The sequence below is a fragment of the Nicotiana attenuata genome, unplaced genomic scaffold (assembly GCF_001879085.1).
Source record: "Nicotiana attenuata strain UT unplaced genomic scaffold, NIATTr2, whole genome shotgun sequence".
NCBI classification, from domain to species: Eukaryota; Viridiplantae; Streptophyta; class Magnoliopsida; order Solanales; family Solanaceae; genus Nicotiana; species Nicotiana attenuata.
The window spans coordinates 425,440-439,558 of record NW_017670717.1 but is presented as its reverse complement, the minus strand read 5'-3'; the positions used below and the strand labels follow the sequence as shown (position 1 = coordinate 439,558).

Below are 14,119 nucleotides of genomic sequence, written 5' to 3'. Positions count from 1 at the left end.
TACCTATGTGATTACGTTTGTGCATACTCAATATTGTGAGAATTTATTATAAGTTGATTAGTTTTATGTAATTTGTCAACCTACCTTGGAAGTCCAATCTACATCAATTCAAGATTAAGCGCTTTGACCATCATCTATTTAAAATATATCAACTTTAAAAAGAAAATATTTAAAGTTTAAAATATTAGCAAATTGAGATCGCTCATGCATGCTAATGTTTATTCTTATTCTTCTTCAGACCATTAGGGCTGAAGTTAGGTTATGTGGAGCCTTCAGCTTTAAATTTGAACCGCAGTCAAACTTTAGACTTAGGTTTGAAATTAAGCTTTGGCTGAGTTTGATGGTATGAAGTTTGAGACTCTAGAATCACAATTTCAAATTCAATCTGTCGGGGTCTAAAGTTGATTGTCAAGCAACTGAACTTTATTTTTTTTTTATAAATTTCAAATATTCGTTAAAGGGTTTTTAACACATTTGACAGCTCAGCCAAAAATAATTACTATCGCTAGCTAAATATATAGAAATATAAATTTATTATGTACAAAATATGTATATAATAACAACAACCCAGTATAATCCCACACTGGAGGACGGCTCTACTATGCAGATTTCCCTTCTTGTTATTCAAGGGTCCTAAAAACGACTATTTTTGCAGTTTCCCCATTAAAATTGGGCTTACGCAGTTGGGCTTATTACCACGGGTCGGGTCAAGAAGAATTCGGCTGTAATGATTCTTCGCGACTTTCCTTCCCGTGTTCATATAACACAGAAGAAGCATGGTGGCGTGGGCTTTTTTTGTACTCTTTTCTTCTACACTGGAAAAAACACTTGAATTTACAGAATCACTTCAAACCTAAAGCAAACGCTTTCTCACACACTATTTGAAAAACCTAGTTTTTTGAAATTTTTGTTGATTATATTTAGTATGGAGGAAAAGCGGCCCCAACAACAATCATTGGCGGCGGCGGAGGGGGAGGAGGAGCGGCGTCCGGAGACGACGCCAGCGGAGGAGCAGGAGGAAGAAGAAGAAACGGGAGTAGGCGGAGAGGAAGATGAAGAAGAGGCGGAGAATGACGAGTTGATCATGAAAGCACAAGCTTTAATGGAGAAAATCACTACTGCGCCTGATAACCCACTATCCATTTAAAATGGAAGGGGTTGGAGTTATTGGTGGAGCTTGCACAATGGCTTGCAAGGGTGTGCTATGAAGCTAGTGAGAGGAGTTGGCTGAGTAGATAATAAGTCTTACTATTTGCATTTGAGTCCATTTAGCTAATTTACTTTATTATTTAATTACCCTTATAAGTTTCCTTTATTATAGTTTAGTCCCTAGTTCTTAATTCACTATGTAGTGAGCTTTGCCTTTAAGAGGCTTATGAATGAAATTGCTCTTTAATTTTTCTTAGCTTACCTTAGTTCTTCCTTTAGACTTTCCTTCACATTTTCAGTCGTATCAACATTCTCTCACCTCTATTACAACGGAGATGGATAGATTTCTCCCACCATACAACTATTATAATGACCCACGAGCTAGGCATCCATGGTTGAACGCCGTATTGAATATTCCAGCTACTACACCAGCTCCTGAAGTTTTATCGCAAAATTTCAATTATGCACAGGGTAATGATTCCTATGCTCATTGTAATACAGGATATGGGGCTCAAAACATGGGGTATCAGCACCATTTCAATCAAACACCTCCTCTATACACTTCTAATTTCAGTCAGAGTTTGCAACTGCTGTTCCCAATTTTTGGACCGCAGGTGTGGTTTCGGAAGGAGCTGCAGCTATAGGGTCCGTCGCAGACACAAGAATGATAGGAACCAACTGTAGATTGAATATCCCAATCCTTCTGTGTCGTTTCAATATCAACAGTTTCCAGTCAGCACTTATATTTCTGATTTCTCTCCAAAAGACCTCTCGGTTGATGAAGAGAACACGTTGTTTATGTGCCCCTCACCCCTTGATATGTATGCCCACAAGATGTTTGATGAAATGTCAGTTAATGAAATAGGGGAGCCTTTTGATGAATCTGTTTCTCCTGAAATGAACGAGATTAAAGAAATGGTGCAGAAGCTTGCCTTGCAAATGACCAGCCTAAGCTCGAGGCAAGATAGACAAGTGCAACGATATTCTTCTCAACCGAGGGAAATTAAAGATTCATGGGAAAGTAAGAGGAATTTGGATGACCACACCTATCTCGTCGTGGAGGAGATCAAGAAGAGGGAGATTGAACAAAGAAACTGTCCCTTGACCCGTGAGAAGCTTGAGACACTAGTTGCCATGGTGAACAACAACGATAACAGTCACATAATTCCTGCTCCTACAGCGGCAGAGACTGCTACATGTGGAGTATTTGGTGTTGAATTTGGTGAAATTACAGAGGATCATGAACTTGCTATGGCACATCGAGTTTCAATGGTAGAGGAAGATCTTTCAGCTATTGGAACCGAGGCTGACAATATGGATGCAAGGCAGCATAAAGAAGTGGAACCTGTTGTGACATTAGTTGATTCACAGAATATTCTTATGCACAAGGATGAAGTTAAAGTTGCTGAGGAAGAGACAGTTATAGTGGAAACTGATATGGGGACTGAGTTGGCAGATATATGTGAAGGGCCAGCAGAAACTAAGAATGATGTGGATGGCAACACCTATTTCCCTATTCAGGAAGTCGAGAAGTACATTGAAGAGAGTAGCATCCAATTGTTCGATGAGAGGCCTGAGGCAATCAATATTGTACTGAACGATAATGTTAGCAGTCACATTATTCACGTTCCTGCAGCTGTGACTACTGCTGTAGGTGCTGAAAAGAATCACCATATCATGCGAGATCCTATCACTACCTCGAAGAAGTATATGTCTGAGAAAACTCTGACCAGTGAAGTGGAGTTAAAGGGCATAGATAAGAAGATTGACAAATTGGTTGAAGAGGTTGTTGAATTTGCAGATGCAAGCCCTGTTCCGGATCATAGCCAGCTGCTAGAGCATGTGATTGCTGATCCTAGGAGTTTCATAATTGGGCCTGATCGAAGGCATGTGGCTCATTATTCTCTTATGGTGAGTGGTATAATATGCGAAACTGGAGCAACTTCCAAGTTTGTCAAGGAAAATTCTTCTGCTGAGTTCGTAGGAAAACATTGGTTCCTTCTACCTAGCACCATGACAGCTTTTGCACTTGGTGAGATGTTGAGAAAAGAAACTCGCATATGCAAAGAAGAGAAACATATTGCTTACAGATTGATGTGTGAGTTATTAACTGATACTTCGACTTCTCGAGTAAAGAAAAAACGAAAGAGAAGTGGAGATGAGAAAAATTTAGAAGCAGTAGCTTATGTCGTGAAGCAGCTTGATGAATTTGATAAGAGACATATTAAGCTTGAATATATGACCTCAAAAAGGGCCTGTGAACAGCTTCAAAACAGAGGTGTTATTCGATGCGACCAAATAGATAGCTATAACAGAGAGGAAACTGTTGGTAGTAGTTGTGGCATAATGGAGTGGCACTTGTACTTTTTGCTCAAGCTTGTTTTGGAAAGAAACCTCATATCATCCAGGAAGTTTATAACCATTTTCAGCAACTTCACCAGAGAAAAGTAACATCTCTTGATATTTTTGTGTTGGTGTGCACTGTTGGAGAAAATTGTGAAATAGATTTTCCCTTGAAAAGGGGGCTGTGGCAACTTTTTGTTGGAGAAGCTGATGATTGTCACTCATGGTTGGATCTAGACAGTGAGGATCTTCTTCATAAAAGTCTGTCTAGTATGACTTTTGTTATAGTACACTCCAAGGATGATAACGAGATTGATCTGCTATTTAGACTTTGTAAGCTTTTGCACACCTGGTTATCAAAAGGGATCTTCTCCAAATTTAAGAAGACACTGCACATCAGTGTCAAACTTAGACACTATTACAAGAAGCTTCCTAGTTTGATAGCTGTAGCAAGGATGAGAGGTGGACATATTTCACCTTTAGTTGTTGTTGCAGATAGTGCAAGGAATGAAGCTGAAACTACAAATGCGGTTGATAATGCTAAGAGTAGTGCAGTTCATGCATTGCAAATTCCAAAAAATCTAGCTTAAGTGGCAGAATATGATTAGATTTAATCACTGTCATAAGAACCAGCTTTCACTTGCCTTCATTAAAGCTGAAGTTCTAGGCTTTTTTAGTAAATTGTTCTGTGACATGGATGCTGAAATGATAGTTGAAGATGCTGGTAGTAAAGTGTTAAGGTTATTTCCTTTGTCGTCGAAGCTGGCGTGCCAATATTATGGGAAACGTTTTTCCCTATTTACTGTTGCAGTTTTGAAGGGAAGTATGCTGGTGCTAATTCATAGTGATGTTATGGAATACTTATATTTTAAAGTGGTTGATACCAGTTTTGAGTGTGACAGAGGAAAGGTCTCTATTAGTGTTACTTCACAAGGCGAAACAGAAAATTACAAGAAAGTTATGTGTGATCCTTCCCATTTGCTTAACAAGACTATCCTACCTCAGAAGAAATTGGGTTGCATATCAGATGTGTATTTGTTCTGTTGTTCTTACACTCAAAATGTTGCCCCAGAAGGAAAATTAAGTGGAAGTGCTGAATATGATACTATTACCTTGCACATGGAATTTCAGGGTGTACTTGGGGCTTTGCAGTCACAGTCTCATTTGGGGCTTTGCAGTCACAGTCTCATTCTCGTGACTTAAACAAGCTATTCCTTTCACTGTTGAAACTACTTCTAAGCCAAGAGGAAAACAAGATCATCAAGCTAGTCCTTCTCAATTACAAAGATCGTTGGATGTTTCTTAAGGAGCGGAAGAAAAAGATCAAACCAACTGATTTTATGACTTCAATAATGTATAATGCTTGCACGGGGCTGACTGTCATTGATCTGGGAAGATACAAATGCTTTCAGAGTACATTTTTCCATCTCTCCTTCCTTGAGGACAAGGAAGTTCTTAACGGGGGAGAACTGATACGATTTAAAATGGAAGGGGTTGGAGTTATTGGTGGAGCTTGCACAATGGCTTGCAAGGTTGTGCTATGAAGCTAGTGAGAGGAGTTGGCTGAGTAGATAATAAGTCTTACTATTTGCATTTGAGTCCATTTAGCTAATTTACTTTATTATTTAATTACCCCTTGTAAGTTTCCTTTATTATAGTTTAGTCCCTAGTTCCTAATTCACTATATGTAGTGAGTTTTGCCCTTTCAGAGGCTTATGAATGAAATTGCTCTTTAATTTTTCTTAGCTTACATTAGTTCTTCCTTTAGACTTTCCTTCACATTTTCAGAATTGTATCAAGAATCCAGGTACGGTTTCATTTGTTGATTTCTTTGGGTATTCAGAATTGTGGGGCTTTAGTGAAGTGAATTTTGTGTCATATTTGAATTGAAGTTCGATTTTGTGGGTTTCAGGGATTATATTGATGCACAGAAAAAATTCTACTCGGCAATATGTGTGTATGTGTGGCTATTGATGTAGAATTTTAGTCTATGGAATTTGTTGGGGATTTCGAAATGGTACAGATGGTTTAGCATTTAGCAAGCAGATAAGCAATGAGACACATGAATGTCATTTTAATACCTCCTATATATAATAACAGGGCAGTTAAGTTCTGTTACATGTACCTATGCTGGTCTTTGTTTTTTCTTTTTTTCTTTCTTCTGAATTTTACCTGGTTAATGCCTAGACAGCATGGTCACAAAAAATAAAAGATAAAAGTAAATGTAGTAAACAAGCCTTATAAAAAGCAGTAAGTAGCCTTATAACAGAAAAGTAACAATTTAGTAACTCGTGGATTATTGGGAGTTGTGATGTCGTGCCTGTGCTAATTTATCTTGCTTCTAGTTATGATTATTGGGACACACTGGTCCGATATGATTTTATTTAGTTTTAATGTTTTCAGTGCTAGTTGCGAAATGATTTGGTTTGTTATTGGGTTCTTAGTGCAACATGTCTTCTATATTGGTGTGAAATAGTGAACTTACTCATCTTTGTGAAACCATTTTGCTATTTGGAATTGGGTCAATTGTAAACTTCTGCTTATCTCAATCTGCCCTTCCATATCTAAAGGAGAAGACCAAATCTGTTTTTTTGAGAGCATTTCTAATTCACCCAATTATAGTTAATATATATATATATATATATTAACAAGCAACATGGAGCTTGAAGAGATGAGTATTTTACTATAATTATACCTCCATATTAGAGTACAGCTTTTGGATTCTTTTCCCATCATATGAAGTTATGAACTTAGATATCATCTATGTTTTATTTGTTGACCAGTTACAAGATTATGCTGTCAACATAGTAAATGTTTCTGGACTGTTTAGATTTCTATCTCCCCCTACGGTTTATTATCTTCTCTTCCCAGAGGGATTTGGAGCTACATATTTATTATTTTTTAATCAATGAGTTGAACTGCACCTAATTGCCTTAGCTATCAAATGGTTTTACATTCTCTCGGTTTCTTTCTTTTGTTATCTGTGGAAGTTGTTTCACAGAGCATCTAGCACAGGGAATGAGAAAGGTCAACTCTATAATTCCTTCCTAACCAGTGTATTGAAGTGTCATTATTTTTTGGAGAAATTTCAATTATGAAACTTGGATACTTAGTGGGGAATGTATTAGAGAGAGGCCTTTTGATGTTGCTACGCCACTTTTAGAGAATGCACCATTCGTTATTGTCAATGAGTGGTTTTTCGCGATTGCGCAACGTACAACCTTATTCCCTGCTGTTTTATGATAATGAGAAGGGTTCAATGAAGCCAAACCAATTAGCCTTGGGCCTTTGCTAAAATATGTGAACCCAAAGTTATGAATTTTGAATCAAAATGATAGTCATGACTAGTATCGTGTATACGTAGTGCTTGCAGGATATTGGAGGTCTAACTGCATTTTCCTAAACTCTGGGTTCTTTGTGACAATTGGCATTGCTTTTAGTTTCTTGCTGCAGTGGTCAGTTTGACTGATACTTTTTGATCTTTAAGTTGACTTCTTTTAGTTTCTTCCTTTCTGTGTAAAGGTTTTATGCTTGCTTCACTAAAGGACCTGAGCACTGGTACCCATCAGTAATGAAGGGAATGGGGGAGGTGGAACTAGTTCAATTGCATTTTTAGTATAGTTGCGCCCAGTGTCCTTTTTTATGATGAAGAATGCAATATATTGGAGTATGTGGATCTTGTCTTTGTTGTGTTTTATATTAAATATTCAGGGTTTTTAATTTTCTATGTTTAAAATTATGAGGATGGTCTCTACCTTTTCATTAAAAAAAGAGAATGTGGATTATGCTTGTTAGAAACTGCTGTAAATCCTTGTTACGTTGCATGGAGTGCGTGGACCAGCAAGTTGAAAGGCAGAGTGCTATTTTATTTCATCACAGTTTTAAGATGGGTATCCGGAAGTTATCACTAGCAGTTTGATAATTGTATGTTGTAGGATACTACTGAAGTGCTACATGGCATTTTCTTTTGAGAAGTAAGGTGAAGTTTAATATATCAGCATCAAGAGGATGCTGGTATGAAACATCTGTATACATAAAAATCAATTCTCACAGATTTGTAGAGAACAAAGATAACCATGGCCTCTATCCTGTAGCAAGTGCTACATGATATTATGAATAATTTTCTACCTTTGCCTCTTTTCTCTTCCTTTTTTATTATCAAATTTATTTAATTTTAAGTCAGTGCCTTCCTAGGATTATTCCCTACTTCAGGAAATATATTGAAAAAACATGATAGTTGACCTTAATCAACTTTAACATAGTGGGGCTAGGTCTTATTTCCTGCTTGCATTATTCAATACACCCACCTCTTGTCAGAGGTAAACACATCAATGCTTTGTCTCACCCATTGGAACAAGACAATGACATATTTGTTCACTTTTTCAAGTGCAGATACATGGAAGAGAGTGGTCATTCTGCCTCTAATAACAGTGGGTCTTCCCATAATGTTGGACGACTAGGAAACCTTATCCGGGTAAGCTATAGTAGCTCTTGCTTTTCTTCTTTGACATTTGTATCTGCACCTCATATACCAGTGTGTCGCAATATTAACTACTCACTTCCCATCATCCTGCAGGACAATGAGGAATTCTTTGAACTGATATCTTCGACGTTCCTATCTGAGAGGAGATATTCAATTTCTGTGCAGGCTGCTGCTACAAGGCTGCTTTTTAGCTGTTCACTAACTTGGATGGTAAAGTTCTATTCTTGATTATTTTATTTGAAGGATTGTTTTTGTCATTGTTATGCATGTAGATTAATACATGGCAAATGGAATCCAGTATCCACATGTTTTTGAAGACACTGTGCTGGAAAATCTAAAAAGCTGGACAATGGATGACACAACCAGATTGTCCGGTGATGATCATTATTGGAAGCATGAGACAGGTGATCGGAGGTCCTCCGATTCTGAGATGCTGAAGGCCTACTCTACTGGACTTCTTGCTGTATGCTTGGCGAGGTATGCTCTTAGGCCCATATCTTTACTGGTTTTATGACACATCTCCTGTTTCAGTCATGTTCATTATTTGTTCCATTGATGGTAGTGGTGGTCAAGTAGTTGAAGATGTGTTAACATCTGGGCTCCCAGCAAAAGTTATGCGCTATCTTCGGATTAGAATTTTGGGGGAGACCACCACAAGCCAAAGAGATGCAACAGCATTGCTGGATGGCAAAGCATCATCTACAGGTACTGGCGTAAGAGCTAGAGAGGAATGTAGAAGTAGATTGCGGCAAGTTGCAGAAAGTTCTCACTTGGATATTACCAGAGTAGCGGAAGACGGATTTCATGGTGATCAAGTTATGGATAAGGACCGCGATAGAAGTGCCAGTAGGCATATACGTGGGGATGAACGTTGGACTGATGAAGAGCCACCTGATTCTATGGCTGTTGATGAGGATAGTTATCAGCCAGATGTAGATGGTGAAGAAAGATGGCATATCAGAGATTTACGTGAGGGAAAGGCAAAGCCTGGTAACAGATCCCTAAGGGAAGAAGATCATGATGAGAATGCTAGAGATGACTTATCAAGACGCAGGGTGAATCGTGGGTGGACAAGACACAGAGGACGAGGAAGGGTTACTGAGGGTGTTCCAGAGAATGAAGCAGCTTTGACCTCTCCAGGGTCCACAAATAGATTGGGTGGGCAATCTCGGAACAGAAATTTAATCCGAAATCAAGAATCGATAAGAGCACCAGATAGCAAGAAGAATCTGAGTAGGACTAATGTTGATGGTTTTGTGATGGAAAGGGATGAAAATGATGAATGTTTCCTAGAATGTAAATTCGGCTCCAAGGATATCACTGACCTGGTGAAAAAAGCTGTTAGAGCTGCTGAAACAGAAGCAAAAGCAGCTAATGCTCCAATCGAAGCCATTAAAGCAGCTGGTGATGCTGCTGCAGAAGTAGTCAAGAGTGCTGCTTATGAGGTTTGTCTTCAGTTCTTATCCTGTGTAGTATTTTACGAAGTCTTTGTTGATTTTTGTCTTAACACCATCCCTACTTATCTCAGGAGTTTAAGAAGACAAATGATGACGAGGCTGCAGTTTTGGCTGCTTCAAAAGCTGCATCCACAGTCATTGATGCTGGTATTGCTGTTGAAGCTTCAAGGTTGGTGTGTTATTCTTGTGTATGAGCCATCCCCAATTGATGACTGGAAAGACATTTTATTTTGCCTTCATCTGTGACTTCCCGTGATTTACAGTTAACTTATAGTAATGTGGTGCTGAGACATTGTAGGAGTGCTATTCCTGAAGGTGAATCACAAGATATTAAAGCAACAACGCAAGAAGCAAATGAGGATGTTGATGAATTCTTCATATTGGATAGTGACTCTCTTGCAAAGTTGAGAGAGAAGTTCTGCATCCAGTGTCTTGTTATTTTGGGAGAGTATGTTGAAGTACTTGGACCTGTGTTGCACGAAAAAGGAGTCGACGTGTGTATTGCACTGTTGCAGCGCAATTCCAAACATAAAGAGGGGGGCAAGATTTCGCTTCTTTTGCCTGATGTTCTGAAGCTAATATGTGCTTTGGCCGCACATCGGAAATTTGCTGCAGTATTTGTGGATCGTGGTGGCATGCAAAAATTGCTTGCTGTCCCCAGAGCTCCTCAGACTTTCTGTGGTCTTTCTTCATGCTTATTCGCTATAGGGTCAATTCAGGTAACTGTCTCTCTCCATTTCTTTATTCCTTTTAATGTTATATATTTTGGTTGGGTATACCCTGAATCTTGATTCATAGTGACCTATTAAGATAAATCTTGATTCATTAGGGCTCTAGAAATTTTAGTCGCTGACTCAATGAAGTCCTTAACTTCTGAAAAATGATTTCACAGGGAATAATGGAACGTGTTTGTGCCCTTCCTTCAAACATTATTCATCAGGTGGTTGAGGTGGCGCTTCAGCTTCTTGAATGTCCTCAAGATCAAGCCAGAAAAAATGCTGCTTTATTTTTTGCGGCTGCATTTGTTTTCAGAGCTGTTCTAGATGCTTTTGATGCTCAGGATGGATTACAGAAAATGCTTAATCTTTTGCATGACGCTGCAGCAGTGAGATCTGGAGTTTCTTCTGGGGCATTAACTGCTTCAGGGTCATTACGAAGTGATAGATCACCACCAGAGGTGCTGACAGCATCTGAGAAGCAGATAGCATATCACACCTGTGTCGCTCTTCGCCAGTACTTCAGAGCACATCTTCTCTTGCTGGCGGATTCAATTCGTCCTAATAGAAGTGTTCGCAGTGCTGCCCGAAATATCCCAAGTGTTAGGGCTGCGTATAAGCCCCTTGACATTAGTAATGAGGCTATGGATGCAGTTTACCGTTTAATACAGAAAGATCGAAAACTTGGTCCTGCATTTGTCAGGGCCCGCTGGCCTGTAGTCGACAAGTTTTTAAGTTCCAATGGGCATATTACGATGTTGGAATTATGTCAGGTAGTACATGCTTCTATAAAACCGTTCATTCTTTTGCACTTGCATATGCTTTCTGCTTTACTTACTATATTTTCTAATGTAGGCTCCACCTGTTGAGCGTTATTTGCATGACTTGCTTCAGTATGCTCTCGGTGTACTTCATATTGTCACTTTAGTACCTTACAGCCGTAAACTTATTGTAAATGCAACATTAAGCAATGATCGTGTGGGTATAGCTGTTATACTGGATGCAGCAAATAGTGTTGGTTATGTTGAACCTGAGGTATGGTCTCAATGAACTCTTCTCATTCTCTCATTATGCGATTCAGATGCTTATCCATTTATTTTGATGTTGGTAGATTGTTGAAGCAGCATTGAATGTGTTGGTCTGTCTCGTGTGTCCTCCACCTTCAATCAGCAACAAACCATCTGTATCTACACAAGCACAGCAAACCATTGCTAACCAATGTGCAAATGTTCCTGGTGGGGAGACCAGAGAACGGAATCCAGAAAGGAGTGAGACCAGGGACAGAAATGCTGAGCGGTTTATTCCAGATCGAGCTGTTAATGTCTCCAGCCAGAATGAAAATAGAGAAAGGAATGCAGAATCTACTATACCTGACCGTGGAAGCGCAGCAGTTCCTGGCACATCCGCGGTCAGTGGTACTTCTCAAGCGCCTGTGTCTACAGTGGCATCAGGATTAGTTGGAGAACGGAGAATTTCATTAGGTGTCGGAGCTGGTTGTGCTGGCCTTGCTGCTCAGCTGGAACAAGGATACCGCCAAGCGAGAGAAGCTGTTCGGGCCAACAACGGTATTAAGGTCCTCCTGCAGCTCCTCCAACCCCGGATTGTTACTCCTCCAGCTGCAATTGACTGTCTTCGTGCTCTTGCTTGCCGAGTACTTCTCGGTTTAGCAAGAGATGATACAATTGCACACATATTGACAAAACTTCAGGTAGGCTCGCCTTGGTCATGATTGCTCTACTCATTTTGACCTCTGCTAAATAAACTAAGAAAGGAAAATGAAAATGAACGTGAAGTACCGTGCACAATATACCTATTTGAATGTTTGCATTTTCTGCCTAAAAAGGAATCTATATCCATTTTTCTGTCTCCAATTTCCCGCATGGTTGACATCATTGATTTCAAGGGTTGATTGTAATAACTGGTGTATGTGATTTTGTCTGTTGTTATATTTATTCTAAACATTTCTTACCTTCAATGTTTCTTGAAATGGTTAAAGGGTTGATCCTTAGTTGAAATCAGTCAGTTCAGCAAATGAAAAGCTGCTAATTTCCTCTTATTTTTTATAAGATAAAGGTATCAATGAATAAAGTACCAAGATGGTATACAAAGGTACATGACAGAAGGCTCAAAAACAGCCTATTACAGTATCCCCCCTAGCATCTCTAGAAAATCCTAGTATTCTTCTGCATTTTCCAGTATGCTACTCTTACACCAAAAGTATAAATTGTGAAGATCCTTTTGTTCTTAATTCTAGAGACATCACTTCCCTGTCCTTCAAAGCATGACTTGTTACTTTCCAACCATATCATCCAAAAGATGCAATGATGCATAGAGGGTCAGTTCTCCAAAACTGTTGCTGCCTTTTATCTATCCTTTGGAGAAGTGCCAAATTCTTAAGAACATTGAGCCGAGTAAGGGATTTCAATCGTGGAAATATTGGGCTTGAAAATAAATACTCAATTGGAAGCTACCCGTGGATGCGTTTCCAACCATTTGCTATTACTGAAACCACCGCTATCTGCACTAATTGCTCTCATGAAGTTATAGTGCTGGCTTGACTGGAACTCAGTAAAAGATTCTAGTTTGACACACTGGTGCTTAATGTAACGTATGGTGTTAAACCAGTAGATGGTCCAATGTACAAGGGAAAGGGTATGCATCCAACAAAAAGGAAAAAGACGAGGCAAGTAAAAGGAGAAAGCTGCTGGACTTGTTTCAAATCATTGCCCTATGCTTTTAGATGTTGGTAGAATAAGTTGGAGAATCTCCTTTTTTGAACCAAAAATGTGTGGTTTTACTTGTAACCGGAAGGGTTTAAGGAATTGGTGAAATTATAGTCCGAGAGATTTACAATCCAGGGATGACCTAGTCTAGATTAGCGGCAAAGCTAGACTTGCTAGACTCTGTGCTCTGAGAAATTCTTTCGTTTTAGTCTACTGAGGAGGTGCGACCTTTTTCTCCTTAATGTCACACAGCTTTTCCTTGGGTGATTACATTGGGTTTGTTGTTGATGATGTCACATAGCTTTTTGTTTCCTTGATAGCTGGAAGTTTTCCACAATTGTGAAAATAGGAGTCCTTATCCATCCCCTCCCCCCCCCCCCCCCCCAGAAAGAAAAAATAAAACAAAAAAAGGGAAAGAGTCTTGCAGGGTCCATTCCGTCCTAGGTTAAAGGTGAGTTTATCTGAAATGTTCCTGACTTGGTGGTGGTAGGAACAAGATGTAACCGATCAGTGCCAACAAGAAGGGGGACAAACAGGGGCTTCACCTGATATCCAAACACTGGAATGTGGAATGTTTGGTAAGGTGAAACACATACATTTAGGTCTGATGCAAGAATTAAGATCATTGGATTAAACGAGGTTAAAGGGCAAAGTAGGATGGATGTTGATAGCTCTAGGGATAAGCTGGGAGCAGAAGTCGTGTAAAAAATACTAGGTTCTTACACCGCCAAAATGCACAAAGGATAAACAACTTTATTTAAAACTTTAGATAGATTAAAACATGTTGGAAGGGGAGAGTGAATCAAAGAGCGCATCACATATTATTAGCCATCCAGCTATGAAGAAAACGAGGAGGGGAGACCAAGTACTGAATGCATTACCTTTAAGGAAATCAATTTCGATGAAGAATTAAGCTCTTAGGGCGGATTTTTGAGAAAGAGGGTGCAGGAAGCGGTGTGGAGTTGTGCTAGGGACAAGGCATGGTAGTAACGATTTCACTCTTGCCTTCTCCCACTGTTTTTGGGAAGTGGTGTAAGTTGATGTTTCCTTATTCTTAGAGGATTCTTAGCGGTGTTGCATCTTGAAAGAAGCCTTAACTTCTTAGTCATTGTTTTGTTATTGTATAACCCACGTCATCTGAAACTTTAATCTGTTAGACATGATACATTTTAATTTATTTATTTATGGGTCTTTCCCATGCCTTCAGGTGCGGCTCTGATACCTTTTTATGGGTCAATCATGTCTCCC

The 14,119-nt window shown here is 39.2% G+C and overlaps 1 protein-coding gene across 1 annotated transcript in view; it reads left to right on the top strand.

The window, feature by feature from the left end:
- The first annotated feature begins 7,672 nt into the window (after positions 1-7,672).
- Positions 7,673-14,119, top strand: part of LOC109242610 (DDB1- and CUL4-associated factor homolog 1-like) — an 11,122-nt gene continuing 4,675 nt past the window's right edge. The window contains exons 1-9 of the mRNA XM_019409445.1: positions 7,673-7,966; positions 8,069-8,185; positions 8,274-8,452; positions 8,538-9,420; positions 9,504-9,601; positions 9,731-10,151; positions 10,325-10,921; positions 11,004-11,183; positions 11,260-11,856. Coding sequence (XP_019264990.1) covers positions 7,889-7,966; positions 8,069-8,185; positions 8,274-8,452; positions 8,538-9,420; positions 9,504-9,601; positions 9,731-10,151; positions 10,325-10,921; positions 11,004-11,183; positions 11,260-11,856 — 3,150 coding nt within the window. The 5' untranslated portion in view covers positions 7,673-7,888. The remainder of the gene's footprint in view (positions 7,967-8,068; positions 8,186-8,273; positions 8,453-8,537; positions 9,421-9,503; positions 9,602-9,730; positions 10,152-10,324; positions 10,922-11,003; positions 11,184-11,259; positions 11,857-14,119) is intronic.